The sequence below is a fragment of the Balaenoptera musculus genome, chromosome 10, assembly GCF_009873245.2.
Source record: "Balaenoptera musculus isolate JJ_BM4_2016_0621 chromosome 10, mBalMus1.pri.v3, whole genome shotgun sequence".
Lineage (NCBI taxonomy): Eukaryota > Metazoa > Chordata > Mammalia > Artiodactyla > Balaenopteridae > Balaenoptera > Balaenoptera musculus.
Genome location: NC_045794.1, coordinates 42,786,719 through 42,812,982, shown reverse-complemented (window position 1 = coordinate 42,812,982; position 26,264 = coordinate 42,786,719). Strand labels below are relative to the sequence as shown.

Sequence of the window (26,264 nt, the reverse complement as noted above, 5' to 3'; positions counted from 1 at the left end):
GCTCCTCCTACGACCCATCTGATGTTCACTGAACACCTGCTAGGAGACGGACCCTGCGGCTTCAGTCAGTCCCTTGCCGGTGGAGGAGACAGACCTGTGAACAGACGTCACGTCCAGTTCCTTCTCAAAACTCCCTGTGGTCAAGTGTGGGCCTCAGCCTCTTTTCCCTGCAGCCTCGTCCTTGCCTGGCTCCAGCTGCCATGCCTGTGCTCAGCTTTGCGCGGTTCGCCTCCTCCACCCACGTCCCGGGCCCCAGCACCGTTTGGCTCCTTGGCCCCCCAACTTCATTCTCTGAGCCTGACCCTGTGCCTGTCTCTCCAACTTCCCAGCTGTCTGGTCCTTGAATGTTTCAAAGCCTCCCACCTCCATTACTTCTCATCCACCGATTCTCTCTCTTATCGAGCCCTTAGTAAGTGCCATGTTGTCCTCTAAGCAATTGATACGAATAATCTCATTTAATTCTCACAATAATGCTATGAGTTCCACTTGACAGATGAGAAAACAGCCACAGGAAGGGTAAGTAATTTACCTAGGGTCCCACTACTAGTAAGTGATAGAGCTAGGATTTGAACTTGGGCAGTTTGGCTCCAGAGCCCGTGTAGTTAAGCACACACTGTAAGACGGTGGGCACCAGGTTTTCAGAATGAACAACAGTCACTCATTTCCCCCTCCGACAGTACTTACTGCCTCCATATTTCTTCCTTCCTGTCATGTTCCTATATGAGGAAATAGAACATCAATTTGGGAGGCAGGCAGACCTGGATTTAAATCCAGACCATCTAGTTGCTAACTATGTGACCTCGGGCAAAATACTTTGTACTTCTAAGCCTCTACATCTGTAAAATTAGGGGGCTGGAGGGAGGTTAACACCTATGTCATGAGGTTGCTGCTGTGAGAATGAATTGTAACATTATGATACACCCAGTACAATAACAGGTGCTCAACTGATGAGCTTCCTTGCTTCCTTCTTCCAGATCCCTGTATCATCAACTCCCTTGGCCCAATTTCACCCTTATCTGCTCCACCTTCTCCTAGGTCAGTCACCCCCACCAGCCCCAAGTCTCCCCCACCCTGGGGCGTGTCACTTCCTCCTCTGCAGCCTCCCAGATCAGTACACAAAGGCTGCTGCTACCACCGGAGGGAGGAAGGGCTGCTCCGCACGCACCTGTGAGTACCAGGGCAGCAGCCCTCCTGCCTCCTCTCCTACCCGCCCAGGCCCCACCTGGTCCTAACCTCCTGGGAAGAGGGCTCTGACCTGAAGACACCCAGGGTTCAGCTGAGTCTTGAGAAAGGCTCTGAAGACCTCTCTGCATTCCCAAGGTCTCCTGTTCCCTCCTCCAGTCTCACAAGCCCTCCCTCCCCCCACACATCCCTCTTGTGTTGGTTTCCCAAGAGTGGGACTGGAGAGAGAAAAAGGAGGTAGGGGATGCATGAGTGCTATCATTTGCTTGCCGGCTATGTGTTACGGATTATGACGAGGTAAGGTTCTCCCAATATTACTCCCCAGCTGCCATCCCTGCTGCCTGATGCCTTGTGCTTGGCTCAGGCCTCCTCCCGGTTGGTACCTTGGCCACAGATCCCACACTCCTGGAAGACTGTGGCTCAGCGGCTCAGTTCTGTCCCCTCCTTGTGACTCTGAGTGGGCAGCAGAGGGTTCCTCCTGACTTGGGAGATCTGGATGGGTTGGGGAGATGCTCTCTTTCTCAGCTGCTCAGAGGGCAGTGGGGTACATACTGGAGTCAGAATTAAGTCCAGGAAAATGGACAACCCCAGAGGGAGAGAAGCGAAGACAGAGGAAGGCCAGAAGGAAAGAGAAAGGGGATCAGATAGAGCCCATTGGGGCTGGTGGGGAGAAGGCACAACTTTCCATGAAGATGGTGCCCAGGTTGGAGGGGAGGAAAGCAGCAAACAAAGCGAGAGGCCTGGCCTGTGTCAGTCCCTGCTCTGCTGTAGTTCGCTGGGGGACCTTGGGCAAGTCACTCACCACTCTGGGATTCAGGTTTCCATCTGCAAAAAGAGGGGGTTGAAATAGAAGATTTTGCCATTCTACGGTTAGGATCAGAGTGGGAAAGGAAGTAAAACAAAGAACTGTGAAGAAGTGGAGAAGAGAAAATTAGCTGCGAGATGGAATCAGATTTCTGACTAGGAAGGGGAGACAGAGAAAGGGAGAGACAGATTAAGAGAAGCAGGTGGCAGGTCATGTATCCTGAGGAGGGGAGAAGGGGGGTTGGGGAGGGGAGTCCAAGGGCCCCCTTTAGGGGAGATGAGTGACTCCTTTGAGCCCTCTGGGACTGTCCTATCCTGGGGGACAGTGTGGCCCGGAGCCCCACCTGTGAGAGATGAGTCAAAACTGGGCTCCGTGCTGCAGCATCCCCAGCCTCGCTGACCACAGGCGTGCCGAGACAACGAGGCTGAGGTTACGCTGAGGCTGAGCCCTGGGCTAGCCTCTCACAGGAGGGTGGAGGCTCTGTTAAATATATATCTACTACGCCTGAGGTTACAGGTGGTGGGAAGCAGGACGGGGGCGGTCAGCGACTTGGCACCACACCCCTTCGCCACACCCTGTGCAGATCATCTGGTACTGAGTCTTGGCCCAGGCTGAGAAGGATGCAGATGCTTCCCGACAAGGAGTTAGTTCAGATACACTGCTGATGGGGATGTGAACTGGCGCAGCCCTTCAGGAGGTCATGTCAGTTATGTTGGCACTACTCACCAGTATTACAAATGATACCTATTTATTAACCCTACAAATCCTCTTCCAGGGGTTTATCCTACAACATGCACACATGTGAAATGATAAATCCATGAATTTTCACTGCAGCGTTGTTTATAATAGTGAACAATTAGAAACAACATAAATTCCCATTACAAGAGACTAAATACAACATGGCATATCCATGCAGTGGAAATCTATATAGCTGTAAAAATGAACAAGGGAGTTCTTTATTTTCTTGGGTGGCAGGAACTCCAAGAAAACTAGTCTGACCAAGTAAGATGCAAAACTGGGTGTAAAGTATTCTATCATTTGTTGAATTCTGTTGTTTGATTCTATCATTTGAAGAGTATATATGTATTAATGTTAGTTTGTATATACACTAAAAGTCTCTAGAAAGATTATAGGCAACAAAAGATAATAATAAATGATGGTTATTTATTTTAAGTTAAGTGTGGAAACTGGGATGGATGGGGGATAGGAGTGGGAGATTTCTATCATCTTAACTTTTTGGTTTTTTAAATTGTGGTAAAATACACGTCAAATTTATAATTTTAACCATTTTAAGTGTACAGTTCAGGGGCATTAAGTACATTCACAGTGTTGTGCAACCATAACCGCTATCTAGTTCCAGAACTTTTTCTTCACTACAAAAGGAAACTGCCCATTAAGCAGTCACTCCCCATCCTCCCCAACCCCTGGCAACCACTAAGCTACTTTCTGTTTCTATGGAGTTGTCTAGGTGGGCTATTTCATATCAATGGAGTTGTACAATATGTGGTTGTTCATGACTGGCTTTGTTCATTTAACATAATGTTTTCAAGGTTCATCAACGTTGTAGCATGTATCAGTACTTCATTCCTTTTTATGGCCAAATAATATTTCATTGTATGGATATACCACATTTTATTCATCCATTCATCAGGTGATGGGCATTTGGGTTGTTTCTACCTTTTAGCTACTGTGCATGGCACTGCGATGAACAGTATTGCACAAGTTTGTGTTTGTTTAAACACCCGTTTTCAATTCTTTTAGGGATATCCTTAGGGGTGGAATTGTCAAGTGCTAGGGTGATTCTGTGTTTTAACTTCTTAAAGAATCACCAAACTGTCTTCCACAGTTGTTGTACCGTTTTACATTCCCACCAGCAATGTATGAAGGCTCCATTTTCTCCACATCCTCATCGACACTTATTTTCTATTTTTTTTTGATTACAGCCATTCTAGTGGGTGTGAAGTGGTATCTTGTGGTTTTGATTTGCATTCCTCTGATGACTAATCGTGTTGAGCATCTTTTTATCTGTTGTTAGTCACTTATCTATCTTCTTTAAAGAAACGTCAAAGTCCTTTGCACATTTTAAAACTGGGTTGTTTTTCTCTTTGTTGTTGTTAGAGTTCTTTAATATATTCTGGATACTTAACAGATACGTGATTTGCAAATATTTTCTCCCATCCTGTGGCCTGTCTTATCACTCTCTTGATAGTGTTCTTTAATGCATAAAAGTTTTAAATTTTGATGAAGTTCAATTTATTTTTTCCTTCGTTGCTTGTGCTTTTGATGTCATAGCTAAGAATCCATTGTCAAGTCCAAAATCATGATGATTTATCCCTATATTTTCTTCTAAGAGTTTCATAGTTTTAAGAACTTATACTTAGGTCTTTGGTCCATTTTCAGTTAATTTTTGTATATGTTGTGAGGTAGGAGTCCAACTTCATTCTTTTACATGTGGATATCCAGTCATCCCAGTACCATTTGTTGAAGATTATTCTTTCTGTATTGAATGGTTTGGCATCTTCGATGAAAATCAACTGACCATAGGGATGGATTTATTTCTGAACTCTCAATTCTGTTCCATTGATCTATTTGCCTATCCTTATGCCAATACCACACTGTCTTGATTACTGCAGCTCTGTAGTAAGTTTTGAAAGTGAGAAGTGTGAGTCCAACTTTGTTCTTCTTTTTCAAGATTATTTTGGCTATTCATGCAATTCCATGTGAATTTTAGGATCAGCTTTTCCATTTCTATAAAAACGGCCATTGGGATTTAACTTTTTGATTTTTTTCTTTTTTTTTTAACTTTTTGATTTTTGAAGCATGGTAATAAATTGCCTATTCAAATTTTTAATCTAGATCCCCTTTGTGCAATGTACAGGAAAGAGAAATTTTTACCAAACCTGGCCTTCCTTCCTCCATTATCCCAGACCTTTAGACAGTTCTTCTTATGGTCTAATCTTTATTCCTCTTGCTACCATGTCAGTCAATTACAGCTGACTTTCCCTGCCTCTTTCACATACTCCCTCATCTGCTCCAGCTTTATTTCCTCTCATTCCTAATCCCTGACTTTTTCCCCTTATTTAGAGCCCCTGACCCTCTTCCTTTAGAATCCAAGGTTATGAAAGCTAGAAGGGCTGTCAGATTATTTTTTCAACTCCCTTACTTTACGGTTGTGGAAACTAAGGCTCAGAGAGAAAATCTGACTTGACACCAGCCAGTGAGTGACTGAGGCAGGACCAGACCTGGTCCGTTTCCTGTTTGGTTCTCTTTCCACTATGGCTTGGAATCTTGGTGAATAGACCTGTGTGCAGACCTTAGTGCCTCCAGGTCCACTCTCCAGACTCTTAGTTAGGCTATTTTGCCCACTCTGGCCTCATGAAGTCTGCACGCAGGAGGGCTGGGTCTTTTCCAAGCCTCCTAACCCTAGCCTGGGATCTGCCCCTTCCTGCCATTTTGAAGAAACTGTTGAATCCACAGGGGGAAGTGAAACTATGGGGAGAGATAAAGAACTGGGGTAGAGTTTTGAGAGGGACAACCACAGGCTAAGTTTAGAGGGCTGAGAGCTTGGGGGCCCTCGCTGAGGACCCACATGTCCCCCTTTATGTCCTATTACAGACCATGGTGGCTTTGTCAATGGTCCTTGTTTTCCTGCTGGCCCTGAGCAGAGGTGAAAGTGAACTGGACACCAAGATCTCATCCCCACAGGAGACCACAGAATGGCGGGATCCTGGGCTGTCCCTACCAGGGTCCTGCCAGCCAGCTCCCTCCTGTCAAAAGTGCATCCTCTCACACCCGAGCTGTGCATGGTGCAAGCAACTGGTAAAGATGGGTCTGTGGCCTTTGAACCAAGTGTATGTGTGTGTATAGCCTGGATATACGAGTGTGATTGTGTGGGCACGTATGTGACTTTCTGGGTGCACACTGTAGTTCTGTGTGTGACTGAGTTTGTGCACATAGGACTCCTGTCTGATTGTACGTGTGTGTATGTGTGTGTGCATATACATGCACTCAAGTTTCCTGCGCATGTATGTTTATGTCTGTATCTGTGTATTTGTGTATATGTGGAGAAGACTTGTGACCATAAATTTGGAGGAAGCATGTTCCTGCTGGAACACATGCTTGTGTATAGGGAGAGGGATCTTTTGTGGGTGTACATGTGAGAAAGTGTATTTGTCAGCTTGGGCTGTCATAGCAAAATACCATAGACTAGGGGGCTTAAGCAACAGGAATTTATTTCTCACAATTCTGGAGGATGTGAAATCCAAGATCAAGGTGGTAGCTGATTCAGTTCCTGGTGAGAACTCTCCTCCTGGCTTGCAGATGGGCTGCGGACAAGCTCTCTGGTGTCTCTTCTTATAGGGATCTAATCCCATCATAAGGGTTCTACCCTCATGACCTCATCTAACCCTAATTTCTTCTCAAAGGCCCCATCTCCAAATATCATCATGTTGGGGGTCAGTCCACTGCAGAAAGTATGTGATTGGGTCTCTGGATCTGTGTTGGGGGTGGGGCATGTTCCTAGGTATGTAGCAGCCTGTGACTGGGAGGGTAGAAAGGAAGGAGCTGGAAGCCTGTGGGCTTTGGGGGAAAGGCTTGAGCTACCTAAGTGACAAGAAGGATGCTGGGGAGAGGGTGTCTCCCTGGCTGGTCAAACAAGACTGTTCTTTGTTTTTTTTTAATTTTTTGGGAAATTTTAATTAATTAATTAATTTTTGGCCATGCCATGCGGCATGGCATGTGGGATCTTAGCTCCCCGACCAGGGATCAAACCAGCGCCACCCACCTCCATTGGAAGCAGGGAGTCTTGACCACCAGGGAAGTCCCAGGCTGTTCTTTTGTTTATGCCTTAAAGAGACAGGGCTCATGGTGTAGCAGAGCATGAGGGGCGCCTGAACTGGAGGGTGGGCAGAACTGTCTCTCTCACAGGAAGATGGAGAGTTAGATGAGATAAGAAATGAGGGCACAATCACTAGGAGGCAGAGCCACAAAACTGAGTGGGTCCAGGGGAAATGCACATAGTGAATCTGGGAGGCCAGGAGGGGGAAGACTCAGAGTCAGTGGGAGGCAGAGGCCAGAGGTGCCAGACAGGGACTCTTGAGACACCTGGGTATGTCTGTCTCCTCCAATCCCCCGACCAGAGGCTGGCACCCGGGTCAGCTGAGAAGCCACTCTAACCATTTCCTTCCCCTGTGGCTTCCCAGCCAGTGCGAGGGGTACCAGACACATTGAGGGGGAGCGGGGGGTTCTCTCCTGTCCCTATCCTTCCCCTTCCCAGGGACTGTGGGTCTTAGTCTGACCCCCTTCCCATTTTGGCCTGAGCATTCAGGGGAGGTTGGACTAGGAGGTCAGGCTCCTCCTTTTTTAATGGCAGTGAGGTCCCTGAGATCTCAACAGGAAGTCTGTGGCACTGGGGAAGTGGAGAGGTAGGGTGTCTGGGGAAAGGGGGCATCCAGATAAGGGTAGGAGAAGGGGGGGTGCTGTAGGAAGTGGGCTCTGACAAGGAAGAAAGGACGGCGTTCAAGGGTAGCTGTGGAAGGGAGGGGAGGGAATCAGGGGGGCCCAGGGAGTTGCCTGACAGGGGAGGGCTTGGAAGTGGCCGGGATGCCAGGGTGGTTCTGGGAGCAGGGCTGAGGGATCCAGGGGACTAGGGTCCCGACGCGCCTCCCCTTGCGGCGCAGAACTTCACGGCGTCCGGGGAGGCGGAGTTGCGCCGCTGCGCCCTGCGAGAGGAGCTGCTGGCCCGGGGCTGCCCCCCGGGGGAGCTGGAGGAGCCCCGCGGCCGGCAGGAGGTGCTGCAGGACGAGCCGCTCAGCCAGGGCACCCGCAGCGAGGGGGCCACCCAGCTGGCACCGCAGCGGGTCCGGGTCACGCTGCGGCCGGGTGAGTTAGGGGGTGGTGGGCCGCCGGGCCCCGGGCTGGGCTGGGATTCCACCGCGCCCCACCAACCTCCCCACTACCTCCACCCCCAGGAGAGCCCCAGCAGCTCCGGGTCCGCTTCCTTCGAGCCGAGGGATACCCTGTGGACCTGTACTACCTTATGGACCTGAGCTACTCCATGAAGGACGACCTGGAGCGCGTGCGCCAGCTTGGGCACGCGCTGCTGGTGAGGTTGCAGGAAGTCACCCACTCCGTGCGCATTGGTGAGCCCAGCAGAGCCCTGCTCCGCACCTGCTGGCCCTCTGCCTCTAACCAACCGCCACCCTAGCTTCTGCCAATGTCTAGGACACACAAGGGCCCCACCTGCCCTCTCCCGTTTTTTTCTGTTTTTTTCAAGAAAGTAAAGCGAGGGTTTACTTAAGTGAAAGTATGCTCTCAAGGGAAGAGCAGGGAGACTCAGGTGAGTAGCTGCCCTGAGTTTTTTTTGCCAGCCGGTTATGTGGGGCGTAGAAATGAAGGGGCAGAATATTCACTGTGCCGTCTCCCCGTGTTTAACGGACCTGGCCAGGCCACGGGTTCCTGACATCTCTCCCCAAAGACATCTATCTTCTAGGTCAGAGCTAGAGGGGGTTTAAGAGACTGTCCAGTAGGACCCCTCATTTTACTGGAAGGGTAACTGAGGCCTTGAGTTTGGAGAGACTGTGTTCAGACAGCTCCCAGGGTCAGACAGTGCCCTAGATGCACCCACCTGGACACTGCCACTTCTCAGGCCCCGTGTCTCCTGGACAAGGTCTAAATGCCATTATCCCTGCTGTACATTCTGCACTCATCCCTCCCGTTCAAGATCCCCTCCTTCATCTTATGCTGCTGCTACACCGCACACCCGTGCATTCTTCTCCAGCTTTAACCAACCCCCTGCCTGCCCACCGCTGTGCCCTCCTCCTCATCTCCATCCTCCACTTCCCTGAACCTGTGCTCTCACCCCTTTGCCCCTGCTGGGTCCTGGGTCCCCGCCCTCTAGGAGCACCCTCTCCCATCACCTCCGCTATGACTGTCCCCCCACCACCACTTCCCAGGGACTCCCCTCCTGAGTCCTCAGCAGTGCCCCACCCCGCCCTGCATCCTGCTGCTGTCCAGTGACTTCTGGCACTGCCTTCATGACTCCTCCTCCCAGGCTTTGGTTCCTTCGTGGACAAAATGGTGCTGCCCTTCGTGAGCACAGTGCCCTCCAAGCTTCGCCACCCCTGCCCCACCCGGCTGGAGCGCTGCCAGCCGCCCTTCAGCTTTCACCACGTGCTATCCCTCACCGGGGATGCTAAGGCCTTCGAACGGGAGGTGGGACGCCAGAGCGTGTCCGGCAACCTGGACTCGCCTGAAGGTGGCTTTGATGCCATTCTGCAGGCTGCCCTCTGCCAGGTGAGGGGGTGGGGAGGGGCCCTGAGCCTGAAGGGCTGCTTGGGGCCCAAGATGGCCACCTATGGTTATGCAGTTCACAATTCTAGGGGGTGGTCTTTGTATTATAGTCCCTGTAGTTTGCATATCTGTTTTGACAATTTGCTGGTGGATTGGAGTAAAATGTCTTGAGGAAGAGGTGTTTTTTTTTTTTTTGATGTGGACCATTTTTAAAGTCTTTATTGAATTTGTTACAATATTGCTTCTGTTTTATGTTTCGGTTTTTTTGGCCGCGAGGCATGTGGGATCTTAGCTCCCCAACCAGGGATGGAACCTGCACCCCCCTGCATTGGAAGGCGAAGTCTTAACCACTGGACCGCCAGGGAAGTCCCGAGGCGTGTTTTTCTAATTCACAAGAAGGCCTCCACTAGCAGCAACCCTGTTTGAGGGGCTGGGGAGAAGCAGGGAGCTGGAGACAAGGGGCTGGACAAACTGACCACAACAAGGCTGGCCAAATCCTTGCTCCTAGAGCAGGCGGGGGTGGCTCAAGGGCCATCCATGCCCAAGTGCACAGCCTACCCACCATCCCACCCCAGGAGCAGATTGGCTGGAGAAATGTGTCCCGGCTACTGGTGTTCACTTCAGATGACACATTCCACACAGCTGGGGATGGCAAGTTGGGTGGCATTTTCATGCCCAGTGACGGGCACTGCCACTTGGACAGCAATGGCCTCTACAGTCGCAGCCCAGAGTTTGTGAGTCGCCACCCTCACCTGCCCTGCTCCATCAGAGCCACACCTCCTCTCCTCCCAGGAACCCACCCTCCAGCCTCACTGTCCTTACGGGTGATGACCACCCTGCCATCTTCCCCAGAAGTTCCTCCTCTCCATGTCCCCCCACTGCTCAGACAAACCCAAGCCACTCCACTCCCTGGCCCTTCCCTCCTTCTTGCCAAGCCTCCAGGGCTCTTCTAGCTGGTGGAACCCTGGATTTCCTGGGTTGAGGGCACCTTGCGTGTTGTGAGGGGGACTTGGGGCGCTCACCTTGTCCTGACTCCCTGCTCCAGGACTACCCCTCCGTGGGTCAGGTAGCCCAGGCCCTCTCTGCGGCAAACATCCAGCCCATCTTTGCTGTCACTGGTGCCACACTGCCTGTCTACCAGGTGAGAGTTGTCTGAATGCCAAACCCTCCCACTCCCAGCCTTTCTCACTTCCCTCACAGGCCCATCCTCCTTCCCCCATATGCCCTCCTTCCAGACCCCCAGAAGCTTATTTCCCTAGAGCTGTGACCCACCATTTCCCTCAACTCCTCACGTCGCAGGAGCTGAGTAAGCTGATTCCCAAGTCCGCAGTGGGGGAGCTGAGTGAGGACTCCAGCAATGTGGTCCAGCTCATCATGGATGCTTATAATGTGAGGGGCCAGCGTGGGGGGAGGGGGAGGGTGGGTGCTGGGGAAAGGTGGAAAGGGACCCTCAGGTGGGGTGGCAGAACTAAAAGGGGACGATCACTTTTCGTGTAACACTCCACAGCTCCTACCTACAGTTTGCATGTGGCTGTCATTAACAGCTCATTCACTCAGTCAGTCTTGCATTCACAAATCTTAAGTGCCTGATTTGTGCAGAGCATGGAGCCCTGCTCTGGGCAAGGAAGGGAATTAACATTGATTGAGCTTTTATTTCATGCCAAGCACTGTCCTGAGTACACACACAGTTTGCTGTCTCACTTATCCCACTAAAACCCCTGCTTGGAAACTAGCGTTCCAATTTTATCGATGGGGATACAGACACAGGGAGGCTAAGTGACTTGCCCAAGGTCACAGAGATAACAGATGGAATGGCTGGCACTTGTCCCCCAGTCAGTCTGTACATAAAGAATGTGACATCTGGAGACTGCCTTCACTAAGCTTATAAATAATTCAGAGATATTCTTCACAGGAACCATAGAATTTTACAGGTAGAAGGAACCATAAAAATTTGTGTTTCTTGCGTTTAGGTCTTATCCCTGCAACTAGACTGTAGCCTTCTTGATAACAGGGACCATGTTCTAAACCCATGGCCAGAAAATTTGAGACAATATCAAATTTCCCAGGACAAACTCAATTGAAAGCATCTGCCCTTTAGACCTTGTATGCACACCGGTTGTGTGTCCTGATCTGGGGTTTGAAAAACATAGCCACTGCACGTTCACAGTGCTGGCCAGCCCCTGACCCCCGGCAGGCCTTTGCTGCAGCTGCACTGAAATGCTGTTTTAGAAGCCTCTGGATTCTGTGTTCTCACTCAAGGTTATCACAGGTCCTTCCTGCAGAAACTCCTCCTGACTGGGCAGAATGGAAGGAGTCCCCAGGTGGGCTGAGGGCAGGCTTCTGGCAGGATTTGGAACAGCTGGAGAGGGTATGAGGTGGAGTTGGGGTCCTGTCTTCACATGGTTACTCTCTCTTTCTCCCTTTCCACAGAGCCTATCATCCACTGTGACCCTTGAACATGAACGCTCTCTACTCCCTCCCGGGGTCCGCATCTCTTACGATTCTCAGTGTGGGGGTCCTGAGAAGAGACAGGATGAGGCTGGTGACAGGGGCCAGTGCAACCACGTCCGAATCAACCAGACAGTGAGAAGAAAGGGCGTGGGGGTGGGAGTGGGAAATTGAGCAGGCAGGGAGAGATGGAGGACAGGCCCAGGAAGCAAAGCAAAAAGCATGGGGTAGCCTTCCACCCATCCTTTCTGAGGAGCTTTAACGAGCAGCCTCCTCAAGAGTGTTTCTAGGAGATGGGTGTTAGCACGACCCTATCCCTTCGTTTACTAGGAAGTAGGGTTCTGGATGACCAGTGTGTTTGGTGTGTGTCCGTGCACACACAGGAGTGCACATGATCTTAGTTTGATTTCCGCCTGCCCCGTCCTCAGGTGAATTTTCTGGTTACTCTCCAAGCTACCCACTGCCTCCCAGAGCCCCATCTGCTGAGGTTCCGAGCCCGTGGCTTCTCAGAGGAGCTGACTGTGGAGTTGCACACAGTGTGTGACTGTAACTGCAGTGACACCCAGCTCCAGGCTCCTCACTGCAGTGACGGCCAGGGGCACCTACAATGCGGGGTGTGCAGGTGAGGGCCTCCTGCTTCCCTTCACCTATATGGCTCCCCTGTATTCCTCCTCCCTTGCCTTCCCTCCTCCCACTGGCGTCTCTAGACGTCTTGTTCGTAGACATCCCAAGACTCCACCCTGATTTTCACCTCCTGAAGCTTCTCAGAAATGCCAAACCCTCCCCTCCACCAGAACTCCCCCCCACCCCCTCTATACACCTTGGTGCTCCATTATATTCTGGCCTCCTGTCAGCCGCTGGTGGCTCTCCAGCTATCTTGAGATCTTGGGTTTAGAGGATTCTGGGAAAGGCAGGTCAAGGCATGGTCAAAATCTATGACTCCCCTTTCCCTCCCCTGCCTTCCCCTCCCAGCTGTGTCCCTGGCCACCTGGGTCGGCTCTGTGAGTGCTCTGAGGCTGAGCTGTCCTCCCTGGATCTGGAATCTGGGTGTCGAGCCCCCAATGGCACAGGGCCCCTGTGCAGTGGGAGGGGACGGTGCCAGTGTGGACGCTGCACCTGCAGCGGACAGAGCTCTGGACGTCTGTGTGAATGTGATGATGCCAGCTGTGAGCGACATGAGGGAATCCTCTGTGGAGGTACCTGGAGACTTTGGGGAGGACGGGGTCACAGTGGCTTCCCCAAGGGTGTTTAGGCTCTGGGAACTTCTCTGCACTAAGGGGAGGAATCAAAGATTCTGGTGTAGGGGTTGGAGGGTATCCGGCACACTTGAGAGGGAAGTGGATGCACAGGAACAGGTCAGCTCTAGGCAGCCTGTGGTGGCATGGGATATCCAATGCCTGTGGGGAGGATGGTTGTCACCCTGCGTGTGGCTCTGCCTCAGGCTTTGGCCGCTGCCAATGTGGAGTGTGTCACTGTCACGCCAATCGCACGGGCAGAGCATGCGAATGCAGCGGGGACACAGACAACTGTGTCAGTCCCGAGGGAGGGCTGTGCAATGGGCGTGGATACTGCACCTGCAACCGCTGCCAGTGCTTGGACGGCTATTACGGTGCCCTATGTGATCAGTGCTCAGGCTGCAAGACGCCATGCGAGAGACACAGGTGAGCCCTCAGGCCTTCCGCCTTGGGAACAGGGGCACAGGGCTCGTTGAGCCCCTCCCACCCACCTGCTCTTTCTGCATGTGGTTTGGGTGACATCTGTCCAGCTGGTAACTTACTGGCACCCGCTGGACAGGGACTGCGCAGAGTGTGGCGCCTTTGGGACTGGTCCTCTGGCCATGAATTGCAGCCTGGCGTGTGCCCATGCCAACGTGACTCTGGCTTTGGCCCCTATTCTGGATGATGGCTGGTGCAAAGAGAGGACCCACGACAACCAGCTCTTCTTCTTCCTGGCAGAGGATGAAGCCAGAGGCAGGGTCATGCTGACAGTGAGACCCCCGGAAAGTAAGTGGGCAGGGATGCTGTGGACGTGCCAGATGGGGCCCTGGAAGTTTAATGGGTAGGGCCTCAGAACTCTGGAGGTAAAGACAATGGGAAATCAGGCTGGGGGTTGAAGCAGAGCTAATGAATCCAGGCAAAAGTGCAGGTGCTGGACCAAACAGACAAGGCTAAGGCCCTGAGCACTGGGATAACCTTGGACCCTGTGGAGGTTCCCTTTGTTTTCAATAACAGGCAGGCCTGGGGAGGCTGGATGAGGCTGGACACACTGTGGGTAACTGGTGATCAATTCCTAGGCCCCGGCCCCCAGAAGTCTCTTGTTTCTTTCCCATAGAGGGGGCAGACCACACCCAAATCATCGTGCTGGGCTGTGTGGGGGGCATCGTGGCAGCGGGACTGGGGTTGGTCCTGGCTTATCGGCTCTCGGTGGAAATCTACGACCGCCGAGAATACAGTCGTTTTGAAAAGGAGCAGCAGCAGCTCAAGTGGAAGCAGGTGAGGCTGCCGCCTACCCCACTGGGTGAGGTTTTCCTTGCTTCCCCTGGTTAGGGGGGCTTTGCTTTCTGCTTCACCGTCTCACCCTCCACCCTGACTCGGTCTACTTAGCCGCCCCCCCGCTGGCCTAGCCCTCCTCTGTGGGCTTACTCTGGTTCCTCTGCTAATTTCCATCAGCTCTTGGGGTCCTCCTGCTCAAGTTCTAGGCTGACCTCTTAGGACTAGATAAAAGCGGAGTCCTGGGACTTTTCCTCATCATTTCCAACTTCTTCTCCCAGGACAACAATCCTCTCTACAAGAGCGCCATCACGACCACTGTCAACCCCTGCTTTCAAGAGGCGGAAAGCGCCCCTCTCTGAAGTGGGGAGGGACACTCACTGCAGGGCTCTTCTCTGGGATGGAGGGAATTGGGGCATGGGGTCTCTCAGTCAGCAGCTTGGTAGGGGGCTAATCCGCTGCTGAGTGGTCACCCATACTTCATTCTTAGAGTGACACCGGAGAGGACTACCTTCTGCTGCAACCTTGCTTCCCTACCTCAGAAGTGGGGGCTACCCCCCATGTATACAATAAAGAGTCTTACCTCAGAGCACACCTGTCAGTTTGCTTTACCCCAAGGCCAGAGCAGGTTGTAGAGCCTGGGCCTCAGGAAGGCTCTTGTGCATTCCTCCTCCTGCCGCCTGAGGGCAAGGAGAGGTTCTCAAACTTAAAGTGCAGAACAGACTGCACAGTACGGGTTGCCTGGGGAGCAGCAGCAGTGGGCTGGGGTGGGCTAGTGAATCCTCAAGTAATGCTGACGTAGGAGGCCTACAGACCACGCTTGGAGAAACACTGCCTTTGCTGGTGTCTGGCCTCATTCTGTCCTGCTGTGCATGTTTTTTTTCCTTATTCTGAACTGGTATCCTGTATTTATTCTACTTGTTGCTCTCTGCAAAGGGGAGCTTACAGGGTGCTGGAAGTCGTGGGGTGGTTGGTTACACTTGGTGGAAAAAAAGAAAACTACTTTGGCCCCAGTGAAAAAGCTTCTCCCAAGGATATTCTTCCCAAAGAGGAGATAGTATGTACAAAAGCCCCATTTTCTTTTTATTTAAATATCCTAAATATATCACGAAGGAACATACACTGCACTTTAATGGTAAAAAGATACAAGTTTATAACATTTTATAAAAACTACCATTTAAAAGTGATCTTGTTCATTTGATATCCCCCTCCCCCAATAGCAAAATAAGTATATTAAAAAAAAAAAAAAAAGAGGATGGAGAGGAAGGGTAGGGTAGGAGGGATTAAGATAAAAGCCCCAGGGCCACACAGAGGCAAAGAACATCTGGGGAGAGGGTTAAAAGTTGTGGCGGACTCCACGCCTCATTTAACCCTCCAATGTCAAGCCATGGGGGCACAATCAGTAGCTAAGTGATGACAAGAGGCTATTGGGGGGGTGGACGGAAAAGACTTGGGGTGCTGGGAAGGGCAGGGCTGGTGGGACCTGGTACAGGAGCCCACCTAGGAACTGGCGCTACTCTTTCCCAGGTCCCTGAATCCCATGTCCTGGTCTTTAAGAACCGGCCCTACCTCCCTCTCCCTTCACTCCAGACACACCTGAGGCGGCTTTCCAGTGCTAGACCCCACCCAGCAGTGGGGTGGAACATTGGGCCCAGGAGCCTTTGCAGCGGTCTTGGTCTGTGATTTCCCTGGGGTGTAAGTGGGACTCCTGGGCTCCCTGGGCGCTAAATCACTCCTTTGGCCTCTCAGCTCCTCTCTCCTCACACATCCATGGCCCCAGACCATCAGCACCTGGACAACTGAGCTAACCACCTGCTCCTGTGTTTCCCCTCACCCAGTCCTCGGCAGGGGTGGTTCTGGTATGGCTCTTTGCACATACGCTTAGTAGTTCCCTCTCTCCCGCCCACCCAGGCAGGAAGCCAAGGTCTGCAGAGGGCCAGGGCACATCTGGACGTAAACACACATTCGCACACTCAGGGGCACAGATCACTCGTGTGATTCTCTCCACACATACCCCAACTCACCCCAACCATAAACAGATTAGCCGCAGGTGACAGGAAGCAAAGCCTCCCACTTTCAAAAGCGCGTTTGGAAGGACAGAATTTTCTAAATGTATCCTAGACAAATCCCAGCCCCCAGCAGAGCCCTCTAACAGGGAGGGGGCTGGATCACATGCAGAAAGATGCCCTACTTGCAGGGACCAAGGGCAGGTCCAAGGACTCGCGGTCTAGTTTCTGGACCACATTAAATGGGAGTGCCAGCACAGAACTAGAAAAGCACAGGTAGCAAACACATTCCCCAGCGTCTCCCCCACAGGATCTCAGATGCTGTCAGGGAAGATCTAAAGGGTGCCACGCCTCCTTTCTTTTTCCCTGAAATCCTCACACCTCAGAGGTATGGAGACCCCCACCCCGCCATTTCCTCCAGAATAAGTAACAGCCAGGAGTCTGCTGCTGCTACTGCCTACATTTTTCTGGGAAATGAAACCACTTCCTGGAGATTGCCATCTCAGATCCCCACTGACAGCTTGGTCAGGTTCACCAAGTCAAGTCTCCATGATTCTTCCATAATTACTCACCCCTCCTCCCCACAGGTCAGGGCAGGCCACAACCTGGGAGTCAACCAAACCCCAGAACCTCCCATAAGGATCCTTTCCTTAGCAGGAAGAAAGAGGGTTTTTATTTCACTTTAGAAAATTCATATTCACAAGCCCTGGTTTGGGTTAGAAACATCCTAACCACCAGTCTGTTGAATCAATCTTAAAAATCCCCTCCAAAACAAAGCCCTCCAGTCCCCTAAGATGAGTTCTTCAGCTTCTTTTGGGACCTCAAGCACCCTTCAGATTTGTTTGGTGTGGGGGGGGAGGTGGTCAGGAGAGGCTGTTTTATGCTCATCCTCCCGAGCTGAGGGCTAGAGAAGGGTTTGGCTCAATAATATGCCATCTCCAAGCATACAAAAACACTCACTCACATACCACACACACACACCCCCACACACACCCCCCGATCGCTTTTTGCGGGGTGGACAGGGTGGTGGGGTCGGAGCAGAGAGGAGCAAAGAGTACAGTTAAGAGTAAAACCTACGTTAGGTTTCCTCCTCAGTTTTTTCTCCGCGGCATCCCCACCCCCCGCAGTTCTTGGTTGGGTAGGGACGGCCATCAAGAAGGAAGCCAAGCCCTTGCTCTTTGGGACTGAAGGCCAGACCCCTATCTCCTCCACCTGAATACAGTGATAGGACTTGGGCAGGGAGAGCAGCTCACACTGCTCAACAGTCATGTCAGGGGACACCAAATTCCTTTCGTTTCTTCAACAGCTGTTACCCAACTTGGGGCTAGTCTTGGGTTGCTCCTAAGAGGGCACAAGGAGAGAGAACCCACTTTGACATCCATGACTTCCTGCTCAACATCTGTCTGGCTTAGGAGTCAATATCAGCGAGGTAGCCAAAAACTATCTCCAAGACCAACTGCCCAAAGAGAGAAAGGAAAGGGGCTTCACGGGCCACTCTCACCCAAGTTTCCTCCAGAAGGCACTTGAGCTGACCCCATTAGGTACCAGTGTGGCATGGGCCATTACAACAGCCATGGCCACAACTCTTGCTCTTCCCCGAAGGAAATGAGAGGTACCTGTCCACTCTTCTTGGATCCAGCCCTTGTCTGCTCCTGTCACTGTTCTTCCTTTTGTCCCTACAGTGTATAAGGAGACCAAAGTAAGCTCAGCTGCCATCCCTGATCCTATTCTCCTTCAAACAGGAGATGAGGTACAGGGCTGTGGAACACTGAGGATCAACTGCAACTAAAAACTCAATTTTGGGGGAGGGCTGGACCAGCCACAGTCCCTACTTTGACCAGGACTCTATACCTCCATATTACCTGTTTCCACAGTGCACCTGCTGAAATTGTTTTTGGATAAACAAAAACAAGAACAGAACAAACAAACAAATCCCTCTCCCCGATCTTTTCCACTTCAGCTGCCAGCTGGAGTCCAAGGTTGTGGGAGCCACACTTCAGTCTTGGTCCTGTACCTTTAGTCCCCACCTATGACCTCAGACAAGGGTCCAGGGACTAGCTTCCCTACCCAGGAATGCTGAAGGAACTTCCCCGAGATACTCATAGTCTCAGATTATTTACAGAGCTGAAGCTCTGGGGCCCGCTGTCCCCGATGCACTCTTCTGGTCTCCTGGGTCCACTCCTCCAGGAGGGGGACAGGTACAGACGGGGTGGTGGTGGGACCATCAGACCAGAGGGGTGCGCTCTTCGGTAGAATCTTCTGATCACTCCCACCACCCGGGGCCCCTTGCGCCTATAGAGAAAACTGCCCGTCGGAAGTCTTGGACTGGCACCCTTGGCACATCCGTTTGTGTCTGAGTAATCGATCTGTCCGAGAAAAACACTGAGAAGAAAGGGAGGGTTAAGTGCCTGAGAGGAGAAACTCAGTTACTATTGGCTAGAGCTGCCTTCCCCACACGGGAGAGGCACACATCCCGTTCTACACCCCCTTGGCACATACACAGACGGCATGAGTGCACAGTGGTTAAGAACGCAATCTCTGAAGTCTCAATTCTGGCCTAGTGCTTAGTAGCCGTGCAACCTTGGGCAAGTTATCTAACAGCCCTGAATCTGTACACTCATCTGTAAAACGGGGCTAAAGGTACCTACTCACAGAGTGGCTGCTTCATTTATCACACGTTTATTGAGCATCTATCTCAAGGCAGGTACAGTTCTTGGGGCTGAGGACAGAGTGGAGAACCAGAGGGACAAGGTCTCTGCCTCCTGGAGCTTTCATTCTAGTGTTTTGCAGATTCAACCTAAGAGCACGGAGCAAAGCCTGAGACCCAGCAAAGCATCCAGGAAGTGTTGGTTGTTATCGTTTCTCATCTCTTGTTCTTGTCTTATTTTGGTCCTGGCTCTTACATTCTCTACACATCAGATATTGACCTCCCAGGGAAGAGATGTTATCTCTTCCTCCAAAGCGCACCTGCTCTGCAGTTCGATTCAATTTGTCTCTCGTCCCGGATCTGCTGTGTCCTCGGGAAACTCAACCTCTCTAAATCTCAATTTCCCCATGGGTGAAATCAGGACAACACAGCTTCCTCACGGAGTTAATGTGAAGGTTAAACAAAGTAATGTCAAATATGCTCTCACAGTGCCTAGCACAGAGTAAGTACCCAAGAAACGCTATTGTTATTATTACAATTATTCTAATGGCCCCTACCCATGATCAGCTGCATAAGGCCAGAGAGATATACATCACCCTGAGGTACTAACTCTATCATGGCCAGGAATGCTAGGTGGCCCCTTGTCAGGCAGCGAATGGCGGCAAGCCCTGGTTCTTAGGGAAGAAAGTTTGTGTGTGGGCGTGAATGGATGACACGTGAGCTTACCTGATGACACCGTTCACACTGGTAAGGCTTTTCCCCACTGTGTACACGCTTGTGACGCTCCAGGTGGTACTTCTGGATGAAGCGCATATCACATATGTCACACTCAAATGGCTTCTCACCTGGCCCAGGTGGAGAGAGAAGCGAACATCAGGAGGTATACATGGCAGGGACCTCATTCCAGGTATTTTCCCAGAAATCTTTAACTTTTAGTAATGTGCAGACACCTAATGGGGAAAGCTCCCCAAAGCTGCTGGTCTCAGTGACACTAGATACATACAATCTCTCTGCCTCATTCACTTACCTTCTTTCTCTATTAGTAATTATTCCTAATACTTACTCCTTAAAATAAACCCAACAAGAGCTACACACAAATGTAATACAAACTATGGACTATTCTCCCCCTTTGAATGTGAGCAAGAGACTTACCAGTATGAATAAGGATGTGCCTCTTGAGGTGGTAACTGCTCCTAAAGGCTCCAAAGCAGTGTTCACAAACAAAATTTTTGGGAATCTTTACTTGAAAAGAACCATTTTGTTCCACTACCACCACCTGGGGGCAAGAGTCAGGTATGTCATGAGGCTATCCCTCTGCTCCCTTCTTGCCCCCATTCTGCTCTGGGTTTATTTCCAACTGCTGGACAAAGTAACCTCTCTGATGCTGTCATCTCCCATATTCCTTAGAGTTAAAAGACCTTCTAAGGAAGGAGGTAGGGTGGGCAAGCTATCTGCCTTGTCAAACCCAACACTCTGAACTGACCTGAGGGGGAGTCTGCCTGCCCCTTTGCCACAGAATTTCAGGCTCCCCTGACCCTCCTTCCCTTACCAAGGATGTTCCAGAGAGGGCAGAGATCAATTACCAAAGTGGTCTCTGGATGGAATCAGGGTGACACACTCACTGGCTATGAGGGAGCAAAACGTCTAGGGAGAGCTCCGGGTTGAGCCAGAGAGGGAACAAAGAGGAGGACTGCCCTATTCCCAAACTGGACCAGTTTGGGGGTTACCCCATTACCTGCCTTTTTCTTTTTTTTTGGCCGTGCTACATGGCTTGTGGGAGCTTAGTCTCCGACCAGGGACTGCCCTCGGCAGTGAAAGTGCCCAGTCCTAACCACTGGACCGCTGGGAATTCCCCATTACCTGCCTTTTTAACAGTCTTTTTTGAATGAGAGGCCTCAGCCAAGCTGTCATCGTCTTTGCGGCTCCGGGACTTATCGCTGTCTTTTCGGTGGCTCTTTGAATACAAATCAAATCTAAATTCATAGTCCATCTCAGAACACAAGACAGGAGGCCAAAAAGCTGCTTTGAGACAACTTATAAATGAGAGTAAATCACCTGCCCCAAAGGTTTAGAGAAAGTACGCATTCGTTTCCTCTCCAAGTACCCTGGTTTTAAGGAGCTGTTGTACAGAAAAGACCTTCCTTTTCTGTACCCTTTTCTGTATCCTCTAAAATACCCACATTCATTCATTCCCCAGCTGGATCCCCTTTCCCACTTCCCTAAATAGAAGCACTAAGGAATCAAAGCTGGGCATCTTCTGGCAGAGAGCTCGGGCCACCCGACCCCCAGGTGCCACAATGGACTCAAGTGCTGTACCTGACTCGAGCACCTCAGCATATCAGGGCTACCTGCCCGCTCTCCATTCTCGGCCTGCTTGCTGGCAATCTGGCTCAGCATCATCTTCTTGCTGGCTGCAGTGGGAACCAAACTCACACCTGCTAGGCCTTCACAAGCCAGGAGACTTGCCTAAGTTGAAAGGAGATGAGGTGTCAGGTCACCTGGCAGGGCAGGGCAAAAACAGACTGCCAACTTCTATAGAACTACCTTTCACACCCAGCTACTAACATGCTGCTTCTCTCTAGGGAGCGTCCCTCCTCACCACAAAACCCAGCTTCCTTCAAGAGTCCTCCCTAACTCATCTCACCAGGAACTACTCACTTTGTCATCTGTCAGCATTTAGATACAGACCAAGTGAATAATCAAATGACACTGACACTTCTGTCATTAGCACTGTGCTGGGTAAAGCGTGTGTCTATGTATTACTCTGAAGTATTTCTAAGCCTTGTGTGTGGGCATGAGGGTCTCTCCTGTTGACCCACTGACACGGGAGATTTCTAGGGGAACTTCCTTCTTCCACTCTTGATGACACTCAGCTTCACAGAGCCCACTGATGATTGGCAGACCTCACTGGTGCCAAATGTACATTCTATCGGGTCCTACAAACATGTTTATCAGTAAAGTTAGATTAATTTCTCCCTTTAGATTTTAAATTCCCTAGATGTTGCCAATTACAACAGATATAAAAATTAAACCACTTGGAAGGATTCTGGAGTTGAATATACAATTTCTCTCCCCCTCCCGGCTCACCATTTATATGTGTGCATATCCATATTTTTTCACATTCCCTGCTATACATACAGTTTAAAAATGCCTTAAGCAAGAGTGAACACGATGCTGTGAAGTGGGCTGCAAACAAAGGAAGAAGAAACTGAAGGGCTCCTACTCTGCGTGGAAAGGAGGAAGCTATGCATGCAGCTGGAAGAAAGCCAAATATACTGTAATCAGGCTGCCATCCTGGTGAGACTGGTAGGGGAGGGTCCCTGGAAGGAAGCTGGGAGCAGCTCTGGGGTTGCCTGCATATAGCTTTTCTACCCAGATAACTACAATAACCTATCAAGTCATCCTGTCTCTCCTATCCATCCTGTATCCCCGCAATGACAATTACCTTCCAAATACACTGATGTGACGTCCCTCTGCTGCTTAACATTCTTCAGAGAGTTCCCATTCCTTACAGAATAAAGACTAATTCCTCAGCAAGGCATAAAAGGCCCTTCAGTCACACTCTGCTTGTTTCTCCAGGAAACAACTCCCTTACCCTAACGTTCCCATCTATCACTATCTACCATATTCCTCTAACCATGCCCCACTTAAATCCTCTCCTCCTTAACTAGCAAACTACCTGCGGTACTCCTAACGTCATCACATCCTTCCATGTCTCTAAGCCTCTGCCCATGCAGTTCTCCTTGTCTGAATGCCCTGTTCTGCTTGTTTATCTAGCAAAATCCTATGCATCCTTCCAGCTTCAACTCTTTTCATCCAAGCAGAAGGATCATTCCTTCCTTTTCAGTGTACATACCTCTATTATTGCACATTCCTTCAATCAACAGATTCACTACGTCTCTACTACTAGCCAGCCACTAGGCAAGGTGTTGTGAATATAAAGATAAACAATAGAGTGTCTCTTCATCTCCCCCCGCCCCAACTCAACTAGCCTGGAAGCTTGCTGGGGACGGACAGGGACAATTTTATTCATCTTTGTGTTCCCAGCACAATGCCTTGCATGTAACAGGAGCTCACTAAATTCCTGCTAAAAAAAATAAATGAAGCATTCACCAGACTGTTCACTCCCTCATGCCCCTCAGCAGTTAATGTACCGAGTGTAAACTGAGTACATGTTGCTTTGCAAATGTCCCATCAGGGCCTGTGATGCAGTATAGCCTACCTCCTTCATTTGACTGGAAGCTCCCTGAAGGCAGGGGCTGTGGCCTGTCTCCTTTCCTTCCTCTAGATCTCCCCCTGGTGCTTAATACAGAGCTTCGCTCACTGGGTTGGTCAATATGTTGACTAAGGCAGCATTCAAGAGTGAAATTGCAAACACGCTTCCCAGTGATCTTGAAGGAGGAGGACTCGAGAGCTTTTTACCTGAGCCATGCTGATTTCTCACTTAATGCAACCCAAAAGTTCAGGAGTTTCTCGATCCACCTTTCCTTAAGACACTGTTGTTTGAAGAACTGTCACCAAATCACTGTAACAACTCCTTCGCGTCCCTTCAGTCCTGCTGCCATACTGAACTGCCTTTGTCTTCAAACAGAACTTAGTGTCCTCCAAAAGGAAGATAGATGTTCCAAGAATCCTTGATCTCTGCCTGGCTCCTGCCTACTGTCTGAAGAAAGAGTCTGCCAGTCTTGGTTTTCCAGCTGAATTCTCCGGATGAAGTTCACGATCTGTTTCAGAAACCTGAAACCAGAAAGGGAGATGGGGCTGTTAGGTGCAACATCCTCAGGCCAACCTGCAGTGAGGTGAACTCTTTTTTTGCCAGGCGCTCTCTGTGCAACTCCAAAAGAAGACATCAGTCAAGCAGAGTTTTCTTCTAAGTCATGAGTTGAAAACTGGTCTCCAGGCAGCCAACAGGAGCAAAAGTAACTGGGGCCTCTGGTGGAGGAACTGCAGCAGGCCAACTGCTTGGATTTGCCATCTAGAACTGGAAGAAGGGGGCGGAGGTCCTCTGGGGCTTTTGTGTCCAGCGGGCCGGCCCGCGAAGCTCGCATTCTATTAAGGCGACCAGAAGTGGGGTAGAGAAATCTCAGGGCGCTTGTGCAGTAGGCAAGAAACCGAACCGGCAGTACGCGCCGGGCCGGCCCACACGTGCGCATTCTCCGTGTCCGCCCGAAGGTACGTAAACTCGCTGCGGAGGTGGAAGGCAGGGAGGCGAAGCCCAACTCTGTGCATTCCCTCCCATCTTCCCTCCCTCGCGCCAGCCAGCCAGCCAGCCAGCCAGCCAGCCGCTGCGCCCGCCGCACGCACCCGGAGAGAGCCGAGGAGCGCGCAAGGTGCGTGCTCGCGCCCGCGTCCCTTCCGAGCAAGCCCCCTCAGCCCAGCCGGTGACGCGGCCGGACGGTGGTGTGCGCGCGGCCCCTACCCCTCCCCGGGAGCGCCCTCCCTTCGCCACGCGCCCCTCCTCCCCTCCCCTCCCCCTTCCCGCGCGGCGCCCCACGGCCTGCGAACTGCTGAAGCGCTGCCGTCTGCCCAGACGACGCTGCGCTCCCTGGGGCGTGCTCCTACCTGCCAGGCGCGGCCTCCTGCTGTCTCCCCCGCCGCGCGGCCCCTCCTCCAGGCCGCAGCACGCCGTGCCAACCCCGTGGCCACCGCTGCCCCCGCCGGAACCGAGGCAAGTTTACAAACACCAACCCGGGACCCGTTTCCCCGGAAGCACTTCCCCTTCCCCCCTCGTCCTCTCCCCCCAGAGCAGCATTATCCACTTCCGGGCTCGCGACCCTGGACGGGCGGGGGCAGACAGAAAGGGGGTGAGGCTGAGGGCTCACCGAGGGATTGCAGCTGGCGAGTGGGCGGTGCCGGCGCGCGGAAGGACGGGAAGAGGGAGGACCGGAGGTACGGCGCTTGCGCCGTGGTGGGGGCGCGCCTCGGCGGCCATCTTGATTCAGGGAAGGAACGAGGGCTTTGAAATGTTGGTACGCTGAGTGTTCGTTGAGCGGTTTTGCTAGGTGAGCTGGTTAGTACTCCTGAAGAAGCGCCATCACTCGTCACTCTCCCTTCCTCCCAGATGTTCTCCCTGTTGCTTCTGAGCCTGGAGCCCCAAATAAAGCCAGAATACTTTGTACCAGGCTTTTTCACGTAATTCGGTCGAGGTCATCTTTACCCGACCTTTCCATCAGGCCCAGATCTGCAGATTCTGAGGGCCGCCGCGTCACCTGGGAGGGGAGTTAACTTTTTTTGCACGCTCCTGCCGAGTACACTCGACTCCAATCTGAGAACGGATGCCCTGACATGGTCTGCGCACCCCGAAGCCTCTGATTTTCTTATATCGCTTCCGCCTTTATTCCAGACCGTCCATGCATCTAACCTTGGCCTCCTCGCCTGGAAAAAGCCATAGGACTCCCCTCAGTAGGAGAATGTAATCTCTTTGGAGACTTAGCGATGCAGGGTGGCCCGTGGGACCGGCTACATTAGGAAAACTTGAGCCTTTCTTTAAATTCTATTCCCAACTTTAGGGAGGGGTTCTGCTAAAGATGGGCTATGCATTTAGTGCACTTGATGGAAGGAAATGTCGATTCTATTTAGGTGTGTCAGATTGTGAGTTTAGGAGAATTAACGGAGCTGCCAAAAGAAAAAAAAATATTTATGAAAGAAGACAAGAATTGCCAGCCACTTTTTGTACACAGATTTCATTTCCCCGAGCGCTCCATTTTTTGAGTAATTGACAGCAAATCCTTGTGCTTTTTTTTTTTTTTTTTTTAATTTAATTAATTAATTAATTTATTTATTTATGGCTGTGTTGGATCTTCGTTTCTGCGCGAGGGCTTTCTCTAGTTGCGGCAAGCGGGGACCACTCTTCATCGCGATGCGCGGGCCTCTCACTATCGCGGCCTCTCTTATTGCGGAGCACAGGCTCCAGACGCGCAGGCTCAGTAGCTGTGGCTCACGGGCCTAGTTGCTCCGTGGCATGTGGGATCCCCCCAGACCAGGGCTCGAACCCGTGTCCCCTGCACTAGCAGGCAGATTCTCAACCACTGCGCCACCAGGGAAGCCCAATCCTTGTGCTCTTAAGATCATCATAGACCAGATAAAATGGAGCGAGATCATCAGAAATAAAGCTTTAATTTAAAAAAATTAGCTCATGCTTATTTTAATAAGTCCACACGGCAGAAAAGAATTAAAAGGCAAAAAATATTTTGCCATTTACTATTCCATGCTCCATGTAAAAGGTAGTCACTTTTACAAGTTTGGTGTATATACCTCCAGGCTTTTTTCTATGTTCATAAATTTGTTATTTCATCCAAAACATATTTTTGAGCACCTACAATGGACCACACAAGTGTATTTTAGACATTTTCTAAGTCATTTCACATTTTAAAAATTGTCGCATAGTATTCCAACTA

General features: G+C 51.1%; 3 protein-coding genes across 10 annotated transcripts in view; 2 read left to right on the top strand and 1 right to left on the bottom strand.

Moving 5' to 3' along the window:
* Positions 1–743: 743 nt before the first annotated feature.
* On the top strand, positions 744–14,632 carry ITGB7 (integrin subunit beta 7). 2 transcript variants are annotated; one of them, XM_036864706.1, is made up of 15 exons: positions 744–1,167; positions 5,603–5,806; positions 7,666–7,867; positions 7,957–8,127; positions 9,039–9,280; positions 9,853–10,011; positions 10,323–10,418; positions 10,577–10,666; positions 11,708–11,860; positions 12,154–12,347; positions 12,698–12,921; positions 13,167–13,386; positions 13,520–13,728; positions 14,057–14,217; positions 14,496–14,632. In XM_036864706.1, exons 2-15 carry the CDS (start codon positions 5,606–5,608, stop codon positions 14,574–14,576), a joined length of 2,403 nt encoding a protein of 800 aa, XP_036720601.1. In that variant the 5' UTR covers positions 744–1,167; positions 5,603–5,605; the 3' UTR covers positions 14,577–14,632. The 2 variants fall into 2 exon arrangements, with proteins under 2 accessions (XP_036720601.1, XP_036720602.1); XM_036864707.1 differs by lacking the exon at positions 744–1,167 and having other exon boundaries at positions 5,422–5,806.
* Positions 14,633–15,276: 644 nt separating this feature from the next.
* ZNF740 (zinc finger protein 740) lies at positions 15,277–24,565 on the bottom strand. Of its 7 annotated transcripts, none has more exons than XR_005021408.1 (8): positions 24,430–24,565; positions 23,290–23,604; positions 21,184–21,333; positions 20,732–20,821; positions 20,020–20,143; positions 19,594–19,712; positions 17,837–19,037; positions 15,277–17,561 (listed from the first exon to the last, which is right to left on the bottom strand). XR_005021408.1 is itself a non-coding variant. In XM_036864721.1 (8 exons), the coding sequence occupies exons 2-7, from the start codon at positions 23,296–23,298 to the stop codon at positions 17,876–17,878; spliced, it is 513 nt and encodes a 170-aa protein (XP_036720616.1). In that variant the 5' UTR covers positions 23,299–23,604; positions 24,430–24,565; the 3' UTR covers positions 15,277–17,561; positions 17,837–17,875. The 7 variants fall into 7 exon arrangements, 6 of the variants coding, with proteins under 6 accessions (XP_036720616.1, XP_036720612.1, XP_036720611.1 ...); XM_036864721.1 differs by having other exon boundaries at positions 17,837–17,896; XM_036864717.1 differs by having other exon boundaries at positions 15,277–19,037; positions 23,090–23,604.
* Positions 24,410–26,264, top strand: part of CSAD (cysteine sulfinic acid decarboxylase) — a 25,972-nt gene continuing 24,117 nt past the window's right edge. The window contains 1 exon segment of the mRNA XM_036864715.1: positions 24,410–24,535. The gene's annotated coding sequence lies outside the window, so the exon portion shown is untranslated.